We start from the raw sequence: 17,116 nt of genomic DNA on the forward strand, positions 1-17,116 counted from the left end.
CCACGGCTTCATGGGCTCAGGTACGTGCGTTTGGGAAGGGTTAGTGTACTTAAAGCTGGCGTGGCTCGTCGTTATTAATGCGTTTTTGAAGATATCGTATGCTCGTTGCGGAGATTGGCATGAGGTAAAGTCTACGGATGAGAGTGCTACGTTAAGACGCGTGTTCCAGTTTTGCCATTGGTTATTGGCGAATTTCCATTTAGGCTGTGCTTTGAGTGGTTCTTTGGGGGAGATTTTTGTATGTATGATGATCGGTAGATGGTCACTGCCCAGGTAAGGGCCTTAGGTGACTGTGGAATCGATGGCTATAGGTGCTGATGTGAACGTGAGATCGAGTGTAGATTCTCGTCCGGTGGAGGGGTTAATGTACGTTCCTAGCTGAGGCGATGTTATGAGTGCGATGTTTGGGGTTTCGAGGAGGGCGCTGTAGATCGATTTGCCACTCTTGTTAGGACTTTGATTTGAGCCCCATAGTGCATGGTGGCCGTTGAGATCTCCACCGATAAGTGTGTTATTTTCGTTCGCCAGCAGCTGAGCTATCTCTTCTTTAGAGCAATCTCCGTTAGGGCAGTAGAGAGACACTATATCCACTTTTTGGTACTCCTTAGAGGTGATTGAGATGCCAACAACCTCGATCGTTGGTGTGCTGTTAAGGTTGAGCTGGGTGTAGGGGATAGAATTGTGGGCTAGGATGGCTACTCCGCCACCTGGCCTGTCAGAGCGATTTTTGCTTATGATGTTGTAGGATCTAAACTTAACACTGAATTTATTATTCCAAAAGGTTTCACATAGGAGAACAATTGAGGGTTTGGTTAAACTTAAGTAGTTGCGGAATTCTTCCAGGCGGGCTTTTCTGAGACCTCGCGCATTCCATTGGAGTATTTTTAGTTTAGTCATTTAATTCTGTTTTTGTTCCTGCGGTCCTTCTTTGTTGTTTCTTCCGGGCGTTGCACATGGGTTGGCGCATGGTCCATTCTTGCATGGATTTGCGAGCTCTGGATCTTTCTGTCTACGTGGTGATGGGGGGAATCGCTCGAGTCGGATTCGGAGTTGGAGGAAGGGCGGGTGTTCTTTTGGGGTGGAAGCCGAGTTAGGAGGAGCGTTTCAAGCTTATCAAATCTACTAGCAAATTTTTCTTCGAAAGAATCGATTCTTTTTTTTGCTTTGGTAGCTTCCATGTTGGCGTGGTCGACTTTAATTTGGAGATTGCGGATGGTGGTATTCTGTAACGATTGAATTTCTTGTTTTAGTTGTCTAACGTCCTCCTTCAGGATTTCTACTTCGGAAGGATCGTGCTGGTGGTTGGGGACCGTAGAGGATCTAGTTATGGCTGCGCTATAGTTCGTCAGCCTTTTGATCCGAGCATCTGAGATGGATAGATTGTGATCCGTGGCGTATTTAATTAGTGACACCATTTCGGTGTAGGCTGGGCAATCTTTTGAATCGGGCGGGTGGTCGTGGCTATTACTTGACGCATTTTGGGGAGCAGAAGTGGGTAAGTGAGTGAATTCCGCCGCAGTTATTACATTTTTCTTCGTTGCTTGAGCAGTGGTTTCTGGTATGACCGAGTCTCCAGCATTTGTTGCATTTGAAAGGGCTAGGGTAATAGGTATGCACAGGGAAGCTTAAAGCTATTAGAGTTAATCTAGGAGGAAGGGTTCTTTCGAATGTAAGGGCCACGGTACCTGAAGGCTCTTTTTTACCGGCAACAATTCTGGTGAAGCGTTCTACTTTGGTTACACCTTGGGGGCTGAGAAGTTCAAGTAAATCTGATTCTGTCTCCGATGTGGGGACCCTGTGGATGATGCCTTTTCGTCCATTGATAGATTTCGGTAGGGCTGCGGTAATAGAGCGGTTTGCTGCCTGTGTCAGGTTTAGAAGAGCCTCTTGCTGAGCTGCGTCGGTGGGGTAGACGAACAGGTCGCCTCCTCTTGGGGAGTCGGAGCGTTTAGGTTGGCCCACTTGTATAGCGATATCTTGGGTGATGGCTTTTAGTTCAGCCATGTCCATCTGCCTAAAATTAGCTTTGCCATCCGTTAATTTGATAATAACTGGGGGGAGGGTTATCGTTGAATGGGTATCATTTTGGTTGGTGTTTACAGGCCAATCTTCGTCGCTGTCGAGGTGAAGGCTTCTTTTGGCGGGCGGGGGTAGATGGTGCATGTTTAGTTGGGAGCGTGGCCAGCACGCGTTCATTGAAGGTTGAGGCCGGGCCCTATTGGCCGGGCATTGGGGACGTTAGAGGGGGTAGAGTGAGAAAAAAACGGGGGAGGGCTTTTTTTTTTTTTTTTTTTTTTTTCTCTCTTTCTTTCAACCTACACGTTATAACACTGTTCACTTTTTATTTTCTTTTTTTTTCTTTTTATTTTATTATATTTTATTTTATTTTATTCCTTTGTTCACTAGGACACCAGAGAGAGCGAAAAAACCATATCCTTACACTTCCAAGCTTCAGACACGACTCCTAAACAAGCAACTTCAACGGTTCATAGAATTGTAGGATGTTGACACTTCGAGCTTGCAACAGTCGTCTGCTTGTAGTAACCGTTGCCATATATATCGTAAAAAACAATATTTTGCGCAAGGGCAAACAGTGTTTTATTATGAAATTAACGTTTATTAAATTAATTTTATGTAATAATTTTCTTAGTTATCTGTGTATTAAGAGGTACTTAAGCGCCCTCCCAAGAATCTGTATTGAGGCACGAAGAAAAAAAAAGTGAATAGTGACACTAGTAAAGGGCGGGTGATGGTAGGCCTGAAAACACCAGTAAGAAAATGTAAAATGCAAAAATTCAAATACTGTGTAAACAAAACTACTTTTCTATTAAATGAGCTCTAAAAAGCAATAGAAAAAGTATATAATCCTGCAAAAATATTATGAATGTAAAGTTTTTAAAAAAAGTTAAAATACAGTGAAGAGGCGTCATATTGATAACGGTGTTTGAAGTGCAGAAACCAATATAACCCGTTCGGTTTTTTTTTCATCATATAGGAAAAATAATGCCCATTTTACATTGATTTTTTATGATGGAGAACTAGGACCTCAAGGCTGGAGAAATAGGACCCTCAATATGGAGAAATAGGACCCTTCAAAAAATGTTCGAAGATTGGTTCCTATTCCTCCAGGTGCTATTTCTCCAGGTCCTATTTGTAGGTCCTAAATCTCCGGGTCCTATTTCTCCAGGTCCTATTTCTCCGGCTACCTCTTACACGCGTGTGTTACTTGCCGCCGCGTGAAGGGACCTCCGTATGCAACTCCGAACGACGCACCACTTCCAGCGGAAAGAGTGACAAGTGCCTTGCCATTTACGGTCACGGGAGTGGACTACACCGGAGCATACGTCATAAGGGGACCAAAAGAAGCTCCAAAACAAGATCAGAATATTCACATTCTACTTTTCACGTGTGCGACCTCAAGGGCAATTCATCTAGAAGTCGTGGAAGAATTAACTACAAAAGCATTCAGTGAAGCTTTTCGCTGCTTCACTACAGATCATTCGATACCATCAGTTATCATGTCGGATAACGCAACAACTTTTGAATGTGCAGCCAAAGCCTCTAGAAAAATCTTCACCAATCCTGGACTCGTCCGACATATGACTCGTCCGTGATCTTCAAGTCGAGTGGCGATTCATCCCAAAAAGAGCTCCATGGTACGGGGGATTTTGGGAACCGCCAGTAGGTGTAACAAAAAGAGCTCTTGCAAAAATTATTGGACGTTCAAAACCGACAATGAGTGAATTGAGAGCCCTTAAAGCGGACGCTGAAACAGTCATCAACGATAGACCTCTGGAGGAACCATCATCAGACCTCCAGGACGGGGAGACACTCAGTCCGGCTCACTTAATGTATGGGCGACGTATGGTCAGCCTTCCGTTCAACAGCGAAATGGCGGTGGAAATATTAGACCCCTCATTCAAGGAGGAACCTTCAGACATCAAAAAGTCGGTCGTCAAACATCAAAAACTGCTGAACCAGTTTCAAAAGCAATTTATGGTAAATTACATTCCAGCTCTACGCGAATATCATCGAGCAACACACAAAATGCAGCCAACGGTGGTTAAAGAAAAGGATATTGTACTTATTCAAGACGAAGGACCAAGGAAGAAGTGGAAACTCGCGGTAGTAGAAACGCTCATCAGAGGAAAAGACAATCAAGTGCGAGCCGTTGAGGACCGCACAGCTAAGGGAAAAAGCAACCGCCCTATATCTAAATTACATCCGCTAACACACATCTAAATTACACCGAAACAATAAAATTATGTCCAATGTCTAATTTGTGTGGCCCGCAATATGTCGGATATTTTCCAAATATCCTCTACTTTCTCCAAGGGCTTTTCATCCCCCATCTTCATCTTTACCCCACTAAGCATCCTCGCGTCTACCCCTTCTTTTTCCACCCCAAAACCACGCGACTTTTCGCATCTCTTTTGTTTTTCTAACCCTTCGGGTCCTCATGTGACCACCAAGACAGTCTCACTGTAACTCTCTCTCTATTAAGTGGTGCATGTAGCACAACTCTTTAATGGCGATTTTCCACCAAAATACACAACGTAGGAAGTGAACACAATACCTCTCATCTAATTCGAAAACTAATTGTCAATCTTTCACCAATCCCATTTTCTCGGGATTATCGTGAAAGATTCTCGACAAAAGCAGACGCATTTCTGTTTGCTTTTACGGGGATAGAGACAGTGGTATCCCCCGTCATAAGTACCTAAAGGTTTCGACAGACGTACCCCAAAAAACGACAAACCTACCCCAACAGACCTACCCCTACAGAAAATGGAAAAACATCTCCCGTAAAAGCTACCCCGACATATGTACCCAGTAAGAAATTAAAAAACGCTTCAATCACAACTACCCTTTTAAAAATTTATTTTTAAAAAACCGACTTATCTACCCATTTGTCTAACTGAGACCAACAAGCCTAGTCCTTCGCTGGACACTGATCGACATACTTACCTCTCCGATTAATACAGTCAGACACACCTACAGTACGACATACCCTTTCGATTAATACAGTCCGACATTTCTACTCCTTCACTGGAAATTGATTGACATACCTACCCCTGCGGTTAATACACTCCAACACACCTACCCCTGTGGTTAATACACTCCGACACACCTACCCCTTCTGTAAAAACAGTTCGACACTCCTACCCCTTCGTTTTAAATATCCGACTTACCTACCCCTTCGTTTAATAGAGCCCTACGCACCTACCCATTTGTTACAGGATTTTTAAAAAATGTATTTAGACTGGCTTCAGTCTATCTCTGATAAGCAGTATCCATTTTTACTCATCTTTTTGCTCGTAAGATAAGATGAGGAAACAAGAGGATACCGCTTACCCTATTGTTTTCATTATTTGATCAGCTTTAATATTTTTATAATACTATGAAGTAGATTACAAAATATTCAATGAAGATTTTCCCTGCCTAGTTAATATTCTGGCCACCGTCTCCAAACGACCTAATTTTTCTGTTTCTATACCTACCATATTACCCCGTTTCCATAAATAAGTTGAAGTCTAAAACTCTAAGCGGAACTGGGAAAACTGATAGGAAGGATTGTGTCACCTACGATGCTGCCCTCGCGGGCAGGGCTGTAGGGGGCACGAGCCTACTACGTTATTTTGTGCCATTTAGTTTTGTGTTCTTTGTCTTTGATGGGGGGGGGGGTTGGGTCGTTTGGTTACAGGCCAGTTCTTCTGTGGTCCGGCAGTATTGTATTAGTAGCCGACCCAGACAGTCTTTGTTCGTCTCATCTTCAGTTTTAAAATCCAGACAAGTTGTCTCGTTTTTGTCTCACCGTTTTGTCCAGTGTTGTTTAAATTCCGACTCAGTCTTGTTCCCCCTTTTTCTCAATCTAGCGTGCGGTCCCTTTTGTTCATTCCCAATCCAGCAATAAAGTTTGTTTCTTTTTCAATCTCTCATCGTCATTTTCATTCACCCTCATCATCATCTCTCATCTCTCTTTGTTGCAAACTTCGCACGGAGTCAGCAACAAATGGTGCCGAAACCCGGGATTTGACGAACGCGCGCATTTCCCGTCCTCGTTAGTAAAACCCTCGCTTGATTTGTAAATTGTCGAGTATTCTCCCTGTAAAGCTTTGGCAGACGTCTACACCAGCCTGAAGGCACCCACCAGTCCACCACGCGTTTGCCATCTGACTAGAAGATCGGTGTATCTACGTGAATCAGCGACATCCGTTAACGTGTGACTCTATCAGCCTAAAACAACGTTTCTACGTCATGAGTGAAGCCGTACCCAAAGCCGAAAATATGGAAATTGGCCACATTTGGGAACACGGCCCTAACCCGAAGGTAGACGAATCGAAACCTGAACGGCAGAAGAGTGAACGGCCATTACTTCCCGAAAACGATCTTAAGAAGAAACGTGGGAAGAGAAAGGCGGCCAACACAAAGTTAACGACACAACTAAGAAAGGCAGTGGAAGACCACAAGATGGAAGCCATCAGATGGAAGAAGTTACAAATAACCGCATGGCGTGACGAATTGATTCGTATATACGAAGAAGTCAAAACAATTCACAACCAGTATGCAGAAAGTATATCCGGCCTGACTGAGCAACATGATCAGAGCAAGCAACATGGGAAAAAAATATTCGAGTCTTTACCCACGTCGACGTCCAAAGGTGTGAAGTTCGACGAAAGGAAGCCCGTCAAGAAACCCAGCTTCCCACACACGTCGACCATTGGACACGTATCGACGATGGAAGGTTCGAAAGTAGCGGCATCAACATCTTCAGCAACCATGCCTCCAAAGAGCCGATCAACATCGGGGAAGATGCTAGCCGAGAAGAGGAACGGTGGAAATGCTTTGTATCTAACGGCAGGAGCCACCATCTCTCAACCTGCACCGTCTTCACGTCTCTCACGCCCACGAAAAGGGCTGAGAAAGTATTCAAGTCCGGAAGATGTCTGTTATGTCTTACCGGAAAACACGAATGCAAGGAGTGTCTCAGGGACATCAGCTGTACTATTGCTGATTGTACTGGAGCTCGACACCACACCTTGCTTCACGGATCCGAATTCATCCCATTGAGGAGGCTAGCGGATCAACCGGCTCCCTCAGCGCCACCTTCGACAGCATTCCTTGGGACCTTGACCCATTTGGAAACAGTAAAACGACGTGTACGTTTCAAGATCGTACCGGTTCGTGTTGGAGCTGGCAAAACGTGGGTCGACACTTTCGGTTTCCTGGATACCGGAAGCGACACCACGCAGTTTCGGAGCGACTTAGTAAGAAAGTTGGGACTCGTTGGGCCATCCAAACGCATCAACGTCGTCTCGTATAACGGAGCCACGTCTAACGTTACGGCATCCGTAGTAAACTTCGCCTTAACATAACGTGATGGTCAAAGCCAGTTTGAAGTCAAGCACGCTTACGTCGTCGACAATTTGAAGGTGACGCCGAATTCGCCGATCGACCCTCGACAGTTGGAGTCATGGAAACACCTAATTGGTATTGACGTCCCGACTGTGCAACAAGAGGACGTGACCGTGCTGATAGGAATCGACGTCGCAGAGGCCCATGATCATGTAGCGTCCATCAAGCCGCCGGCTGGAACGACTGGGCCCAATGCCTTCAAGACGCCGTTTGGTTGGTGTTTGGGTGGACAAACGGGCCCGCCACAAGACGGACGCCCGTTCATCGCTCATTTGGTCACCGAGGAACGTCCCGAAGACCTGAACGAGCTGGTGAAGACGTTTTGGCAACTTGAGGCCAACGAAGTAGAAATAGAACCACCCGTTCTATCCGAGGATGATCTACGTGGAAAACGCATTCTCGAATCGTCAGTAAAACTTATCGGTAACCAGTATCAAGTCGGCTTAATGTGGAAAGCCGACGACGTAAATCTCCCAAACAATCGGGCATCTGCATTGAAGAGGCTCTACGCCCTCGAACGACGTTTTCATCGAGAAGCGGGGTTTGCCCAAAAGTACGATGCAGTGGTCAAGGAGTACATCGGTTTGAAACATGCCCGACTCCTCACGACTCAGGAAGCCCGGGCGGAGACGAAAAGGAAATGGTATCTACCACACCACGGGGTCGTGAGCCCTTCTAGCTCATCGACCAAAGTTCGTGTCGTATTCGATGGAGCTGCTGAGTTTGGTGGCACATCGATAAATCAAAACCTGCTTCGGGGCCCTAACTTACTCGTTAGCTTACTTGGTGTGCTCATCCGCTTCCGCCGCAACTTCGTGCCAGTCGAAGGGGACATTGAGAAAATGTTCCACCAAGTGAAAGTCCCAGAAGAAGACCAGGCAGCATTCCGATTCCTCTACCGGACGCCTGGCAGTATTTCCGCTCCCTTAACGTGCCAGATGACCGTTCACGTATTTGGAGCAATATCATCACGGACGAGCTGCATTTTCACCCTCAGCAAGACGGCCGATGACCACCACAGCCAGTTTCCAGATGTAGCTGATAGCGTTCGTCGTAATTTCTACGTCGACAATTATCTCGACTCCCTCGACTCCGAAGACGAGGTCATACGACGGTCCCGCGAAATGAAGTCCCTTCTCCAGTTAGGAGGTTTCAATTTGACAAAATGGACGTCGTCATCGAGAACGGTGATCGCAGCGTTACGAGAATTCGGCCTCGCGTCACCAACACTGGATCTGGACTTGGAGAAACTACCCGTCGAGAGAACCCTTGGAGTAATGTGGGACAGCGAGCGAGATATGCTGACTTTCAAGATTCGGAAGCCGCCCAACAACGTGACCCTCACGAAGCGGGTCTTCCTAAGCATCATCTCTAGCGTCTATGACCCGTTGGGACTTGTTGCACCAGTTATCTTCGTGATGAAGTCTTTGCTCCAAGACATCTGGACCAACGAAGATCGGATCGGTTGGGACGACGTCGTACCGGAAGCATTGAGTCAACGTTTCTACTGCTGGTACAACCATCTGGAAAATTTGGAGTCTCTGTCAGTGCCGAGATGCTTCCGTTTCAAACGAGGACGTTGGACTCAACAGCACCTCCACGTCTTCACGGATGCAAGCTCCAAAGGGTACGGAGCGGTAGCCTATTTCCGCACGGTATTCGAAGATCAGTCGATCAACGTGTCTTTCGTTATGTCAAAAACACACGTCACGCCGATGAAAGGTCTCACGATTCCACGTTTGGAGCTACAAGCTGCCGTAGAAGGTCTCAACATCGCCCTCACGATTTGCCGTGAACTAGAAATCGATTTGCGCCATGTGACCATCCCCTCGGACTCACAAACGGTGTTGCGGTGGATCCATTCCAAAACTTGTCGATTTGAAGTCTTCGTCAACAACCGCATTGGAAAAATACTCCGTAACACAGGTCGTCGACAATGGCGTCACGTTGCTGGAGACTTGAACCCAGCGGACCTCTGCAGTAGGGGTATCGACCCAAAGGATGTCAACGAACTGGTACACTTTCATCGCGGGCCACCTTTCCTGAATCTAGACCCCTCGGAGTGGTACACTTGGGAAGATATCGCGGAGCCGGAAGAACGAGACGTAAACGTGATTCGTGTCTTGGCAGTCAAAACGGAAGACGAAAATCATGTCATCGCTCGATGTGTCGCACGTTTTTCCAGTTTGTTGAGACTTCAACGAGGGCTGGCCTGGAGTACAAGATTTGCCAACAACGCCAGAGCGAAACTACGTGACAAAAAACCCATGGTCGGAGAGCTAACGGTAGAAGGAATGGTAACGTCACTGACAAAATGCATCGTACGTGCACAGGAATTGTCCTTTGCTGAAGAATTCTACGCCCTTCGCAAGAATCTGGAACTACCACTCAGATCGAAACTTCGCACCTTCCAGCCCATCTTGGAGGAAGTCGGACAGATCGGAATTGGCGGACGTATACTTCAAGCGCCGATCGACTATGCAGCTAAGCACCCCATACTTCTACCAGCATCTCAACCTTTAACAAAAAGGATAATTTGGAATCACCACGTTAGACACATGCACGTCAAGACAGAAAGATTGCTGACAGACCTACGTTCACGCTTTTGGATACTTTCCGGACGTAAGGTTGTAAAATCTGTCATCAATAACTGCTGGCCTTGCAAGCGGACTTCAGCGATACCTAGTCCTCCGTTGATGGCTTCTCTACCAGTCCATCGTTTAACACCCCATCTGCCTGCGTTCACGTACACAGGGATCGACTACTTTGGACCCTTGACTGTACGAGTTGGTGGACGAGGACGAAGACATGAAAAACGTTGGGTCAGCCTATTCACGTGCTTCACCACACGAGCAGTTCACTTGGAATTGGCCAACGGGCTCAGTATGGAGGAGTTCTTACTCTGCTTCTCCCGTTTTGTTAGCCTACGCGGAAAACCGCAGGTTGTTTATAGCGACAATGGGACAAACTTTGTCGCCGCCGAGCACGAGTTGCGACAAGCCCTAGAAGAACTTGTTACCAAACACCAAGAACTTCGAACAGTAATGGCTTGTCAAGAAACAGACTGTCACTTCTCTCCATCCCATGGACCCCACTTCGGTGGTGTTTGGGAAAGAATTGTACAATCCTGTAAGCGGGCAATGAAATCCAGCATAGGCAATTACCTAGTCACGGATCAAGTACTACGAACCGTAATCGCGTATGGATCCAGAAGACCCGGATCCATTAACGCCAAATCACTTTCTACACGGTGGAGCTCGGCGGTACTTGCCCCTACTATTGGCCGACGTGGAAGACATGAACGTAACTAACAAGCAGTTTCTGCAGAGTCAGGCCATCCTCCAACATTTTTAGAATAGGTGGTTACGTGAATACGTTCCACATTTAACTGAAAAAAGAAAATGGCAAGAAAATAGGCCTAACGTCACCGTGGGAGACCTGGTGTTGGTAATTGAACCAATACCTTGCGTGGGCAGTGGCCGATGGGAAAAGTGCTTGAGGTCATCCCCAGCACCACGGATAATGTCGTTCGAGTTGTAAAAGTGAAGCTTGGCAACCATCCAAAACCATGTATTCGGCCGGTGGCCAAATTGTGTATTATGGTTGCGGCAAAAGAACAACAAGTCTACGCAAAATAAGACAAAAAGGAATCTTCCACAGCGTAAACGTTCAATTTCAGTATGGTAAAATGTAAATACTGTCAGTACTGGAGCTACAATTAGTAGCTTCCCTTGCAAACTAAAATTGTAACTGCAACAAGTAAAATCACAATGTTAAACTCAAATGAGAACAACGTAGGACAATCGCAGCTCAAAGCCTGGTGGAGGATTCACTAAGCTCAACGCCACCCATATTCAAGTTAAAATATAGGGCAAAGGACAAAAGTTAGGTCACTTGCTGTTTAGCAACACAAAAACTGGAAACCGTTTAGCCGGTCCTGCTAGCACACGACAGTCAGTTGACCTAACTTCATCCAGTATTCACGTCTCCCGTTAGCTCCACTTTCAACACTTCAAAATGGCCGAAAATCCTCTCCCATCTGTGGCATCCGTTAAAGACAATTTTGAAAGTGAGCCGTGAGCGGGAAGAAGAGTGCGTTGCCAACTTAAAGGAAACCATAGAAGAAATTTCGAAGGGGAAAAAAGAAGCCGTCGACCACGTGTACAAGGCCCAACTTGCAGTCCTACGTCTCGATGAGGAGCTGGAGAAGAGGCAACAAGACTTAGTGAACGTGCACGTTCACTTCAAGAGCGAGAGAGAGACCTTGATGAGTTGGTACATCGGGTCTCTCTTACGCAGGGATCGTGAAAAGGCGACCGAGGCCCCGGTACCCACACCGGTCGCCACTCCAGATCGTCCGACGTACATCATTTCCTTGCACACCCCTAACATCCCGTGCTTCTTGAAGTCGCACGTCACTGGATCGACACCCTGCAAGAAAATGATTTCCAGCTGCGAGGACTTCATGCTCCTCACGAACCAAGACCGGTTGGAGCTACTTTTCCAGCAACGCCGGTGTTTTGGCTGTTTTGTGCCGACGGCCATAGCTGGGCACGTGAGGCTCCTCGATTGTCCCCATCCTCGTCAGTGCGGGCTGTGCCACACCCGCGATCATCACCAGATCCTATGTGGCACCAAGAAGACGTACAAGGATCTTCCCAGCCATTAAAAATAATGGATGTCAAGTTTATACGTTGGAAGTTGTTCCCTGTTTTGTTTTCATGCACCTGTTGTCACAGTGGGTCCCGCTGTCACCTACGATGCTGCCCTCGCGGGCAGGGCTGTAGGGGGCACGGGCCTACTACGTTATTTTGTGCCATTTAATTTGTGTTCTTTGTCTTTGATGGGGGGGGGGGAGTTGGGTCGTTTGGTTACAGGCCAGTTTTTCTGTGGTCCGGCAGTATTGTATTAGTAGCCGACCCAGACAGTCTTTGTTCGTCTCATCTTCAGTTTTAAAATCCAGACAAGTTGTCTCGTTTTTGCCTCACCGTTTTGTCCAGTCTTGTTTAAATTCCGACTCGGTTTTGTTCCCCCTTTTTCTTTCAATCAAGCGTGCGGTCCCTTTTGTTCATTCCCAATCCAGCAATAAAGTTTTTTTTTTCATCTCTCATCGTCATTTTCATTCACCCTCATCATCATCTCTCATCTCTCTCTGTTGCAAACTTCGCACGGAGTCAGCAACAGATTGTTTTGTTTTGTATTTTATGTGAATTAAACTTAGTAATAACCTATGCGAGACGGAAGAGGCAAAGAAGGTGGAGGAGGTGGTGAGGACTCCTCCTGTTGTCGAATGTTTGTTTCCCCTTCCTGGCATTGCTAAGACTTCTTCTATTCCTTTCTGAATCTGTTGTCAAAATGTCTTCAATGTCTAAAGCCGATTTGCATTACTCTTTTCTTCTGGGCATTATGTGAACGACGAATTATAGTTATCTATTAAAGACTTCATCAGAACAGAAAGTCAACTTGTTGATATATTTACTCAGACTCTGGCAGCACAAACTTTTGATGAGATGAGAAGGGGGATCAGTGTAGGAAAGATATCTGATTAAGTCAACAAGGGTTTGAGGAAGAGTGTTAATTTCAATATGTTTATGGCAAACCCTTTTCTTCTCTTCTTATATTCTTACTAATATTGCACTAACACAAAAGGATGCTGTTTAGCCTCGGTATTTTTTCCCCTAATTCCCTTTCGTCTGCTACTGTAAATTGTCAAGAGCTTCTGTCGCACACTTTTACTTATATAATAATCGCTGCAAGTGGTAAAGTCCTGTAGCGTATGTAATAGTTGTACAAGTTGTTCAAGTTAGAACTGTGAGTTATTATTTATAGTATTAATTGTAGGGTAGTTGCGGCAACACAATTATCGCCGTGCTGCGACAGAAAAATCTATCCAGCGTTTCTCCCATAAGCCGGCTATCATTTCTCCAGCCCACAATTCCAAAACGAACCAAAAGGCATAAGTAGTCTCGTTCGTCATTTCAAGGTAACGAATAATAGTATGGAGAAAGTAACCTGAACAGGAATTTTCTAGGAACTTTCTTCATTGAAAACTTTCTAGTCTGTCTTTGTAACCCCCTTCATATCATCATAATATTGTTAAAGCTGATCAAATAACAGTGTTCTGTCGAATATGAAAAAACTTGATTCGTTTGTAAACGAATACTGTTACAGTTTCTTCATTGACTCATACAATTGCACGGGGAAAATACAACAAAGACATACAAACAAAACACATACACATATCATAATTCTATTTATACACACATCGCGAACGGAAGCCAGCAGTCATGCAAGGCTCCTTCTTAAAGGACTTACGCGAGGGCGGCCAGCTAACAGCAGAGCCCCCTCTTAGCGTCCTATCGGACATCGGGCCAAATCCCGACTCCCAGTCTGAATAAAAGGGAGGCCAGAGGTCGACTCACGTTCGACCTGACCTCTAGGGGAAAGACAGCAATAACGAAAAAAGAACACTGTAACAAAGTTAGGAAACAGATGGCGGCCCTTACAAAACAGACCAAAGAAGGCAACAGTTGCAACACTCGGCCTTTCCTGACTCGAAGTTTCACTATTAATGATAACAATAAAATTTGAAAATTTCTCGGCTGAACTCTAGGGGAAAGACAGCAATAACGAAAATAGAACATGGTAACAAAGTTAGGAAACAGATGGCAACACTTACAAAACAGACCAAAGAGGGCAACAGTTGCAACAATACGAATGAGCCACGTAAACGAACACGAATAACGAATAAATGGACGTTTTATTCGCGAATACGAATAACTTTCGAATAACGAATAACGAATGAATTTTCGAATCAAATATCGAATAAAAATGGCATTTAGCCTACCTTCAGAAAAAAAACAGGACAGCAATCAAAACAAGACTGCCTGTCGTACAAGAAAATTACTTATTCGAAATTGTATTCGAAATGATGAAATATGATTTTACAACGAATAAGAATAACGAATACGAATAAAGACATTTTTATTCGACGAACAACGAATAAAATGTGCGATTTTTTGCGTTATTCTATTCGAAATTTTATTCGAAAGTTTTATCGACAGAACACTGTCAAATAATACAAACACCATTATATTTATTATTACAGTATATTATTATAACATCAATCATTATCTTCTTACAGCATAAAAGATGATTAAAAACGGGTGCTTCTTATCAGAGGTACAGGTAAGCCAGTCTAAATACAAAAGTCTGTAATAAATGGGTAGGTGTGTCGGGCTAAATTGAACGTAAAGGTAGGTAAAGCGGATTTTTAAAAAAGAAGGGGTAGGTTTTTCGGGTTCAACTAAACGAAGGAGTAGGTGTATCGATCAGCTTTCAACAAAGGGTTAGGTATGTCGGTCTGTATTAATCGATGGGGTAGGTGTGTCGTCCGGTTTCCAACGAAGAGGTAGGTATGTCGGACAGCTTTAATTGAAAGGGTTGGCGTGTTGTTCAATTTCATTCGAAGTGGTAGGTATGTCGGACTGTGTTAATCGAAGGGGTAGGTGTGTCGATCCGTTTTAAACGAACGGGTAGGTATGTCTGTTTTAATAAAACAAAAAGGTACCTATAACGGTTGTAATTGTAGTATATTTATAATGGGGTAGATGTGGCGGGAGCGTCTTTTAATTAATTTAGTGGGTACATATGTCGGGGTAGCTTTGACGGGGGATGTTTTTCCATTTTCTGCAGAGGTACGTATGTCGGGGTAGATTTGTCGTTTTTTGGGGTACGTCTGTCGAAACCTCTAGGTACTTGTGACGGACGGTAGCACTGTCCTCATGCCCTTTTACGTCATGAGTTCAGCGCCTCAAGTGGGAACAAGATAAACTATTTTTGACGGGAAAAACTTAGTACCGTCTTCACTTTAAACAATTCCCGTTCCTAAAATAGTTAATGTTAAGTTACACTACTAAAATGAGATATAGTTTAATGAATATCCTTTCGATTAATGTAATTGCGGCGTCTAGAAAACATTTCCTATATTTAAAAAAATTTCGAAAAAATGATGTAATGTCATTAGGCATCCTATAAGCACAACGCAGTGTTCGGATAATACATGACTTTTTTTCGATAGCGCAAGGGACCCTACCGCCATAAGACAACATGTTAAAACGGCTGCGGATGGGGAATGGTCAAGGCTGGGCGGTGACTAGCGACGGACACAGCTGGGCGACAATAGTAGCTGGACGGTGGCGGGCTGGACAGCGACAGTAGCAGCACTGGTGGACGGGGTTGCACGGCGGATGACGGTAGAGCGCGGATGACGGACGACGGCAATGAAATGCAACGAGAATACCAAGGGTGAGTGAAGAAATAGTGTTACCAAGCAATGAAGAGACGACTCCGGGAGGCTTCGGTGAAAAATTGTGTGTATTATTAGTCCTAACCTGGCCTTTATATATCATACAAAAAAAAACACCATTGACGGTTTTACATAATTCACGGAACATAAACTTAAACATTGGAATAGGTGTCGCTGCTGTACTGCATTGGCACGGGTTCCACGGATGGCATGCACAATACAAATACCACGAGCGTCGTAAACTACACAAGGAACACCTGAAAAAACAAGGCAATCAGAGAGCCCTCGGCCGTTTGGTACTAGAAATCAATTTAACATTACCACAGCAGCAATTGTACAGTTATATTGCAATTATACAGTGTAATAACCTATGGCGGGTGGAACCGAATAGTAGCGAGGTTAGTGAGCAAACGATGAATTTGCGTGTGACACTTGTATTTACTCTTAGCTGACTGACTTCCCGTCTGAGGTGGAATCTCTTACAATGATTACCGTTTACCTTGGCCGCTGGGTGGCTACCGTGGGTTAATGCTAAACAGAGTCATCACATACAGAACAAAAACTTGTTTTACACCCGTTAGCACAGGTGTCGTCTCCGATCTTCATTCACCGGCGTAATTCGAAAATTCGAAACAGGATAAATAAAACCTTAACTATTTAATATTAGTCAACCCACAGAATAGTAATTAGGGAATAGTTAACCTCGCTAACTTTAACTAACTTTAAATCAAGGTCACGGCGTGATTCGAAATTAAGACTCCCGAGTCGCAGTCGGATGCTATAACATTATGCCGCATAGCCAACACTCCTATCCCGAATCCCTCACAAGTTGACATCCACGTTTTATGCATAATTAACCATACTCACTTGTAGAAGCACTACACTTCGTCATTCTTTCTTCACTTTTTTCTTCTTTCCCTATCTCCAATTAATACAAGTGGTAAATCTAACTTTAAAAGAAATGAAAGAAAAACGAACCGTTGTGCGTCCTTGGAAGAACGCTACTCGACCCCACACAGCAATAAATAATTCCCCTTAGGACAACGTCAACGAAAACTGACACCTGTTAAAACAATCCAGTGACACCTCGAGAGACTTAGTGTCGAACTAAAACTTCGAAAAAAAGGGGGAAGCCGAAAATTACAAGTGGAGGGCTCGACTATATAAGTCAACGCGATTCGAACGTCGATCCTCCACTCACATCATATCATATCATCTCATCAACTCCACTGATCGCCCGCAGACCAGAGAAGCTGCTACACGACAGAGAAGAAAAGGAAAAGAAACAACACACATCCCAATATGGCCGACAACCCACGCCGCCCATGGTTACCCGCTGTTAAGCGTGTCTGCGCCCATCATGGTAAGCCCACTGACGTCATCAACCAGGCC

At 44.9% G+C, this 17,116-nt stretch overlaps 1 protein-coding gene across 1 annotated transcript; it reads left to right on the forward strand.

Annotated features, from left to right (window-relative positions):
• The first annotated feature begins 8,258 nt into the window (after nt 1-8,258).
• On the forward strand, nt 8,259-16,253 carry LOC130695934 (uncharacterized). Its single transcript, XM_057519006.1, has 4 exons — nt 8,259-8,959; nt 9,035-10,545; nt 15,893-16,122; nt 16,173-16,253. The coding sequence occupies exons 1-4, from the start codon at nt 8,259-8,261 to the stop codon at nt 16,251-16,253; spliced, it is 2,523 nt and encodes an 840-aa protein (XP_057374989.1).
• The last annotated feature ends 863 nt before the right edge of the window (nt 16,254-17,116 follow it).

Source organism: Daphnia carinata, chromosome 1 (genome assembly GCF_022539665.2).
Source record: "Daphnia carinata strain CSIRO-1 chromosome 1, CSIRO_AGI_Dcar_HiC_V3, whole genome shotgun sequence".
Lineage (NCBI taxonomy): Eukaryota > Metazoa > Arthropoda > Branchiopoda > Diplostraca > Daphniidae > Daphnia > Daphnia carinata.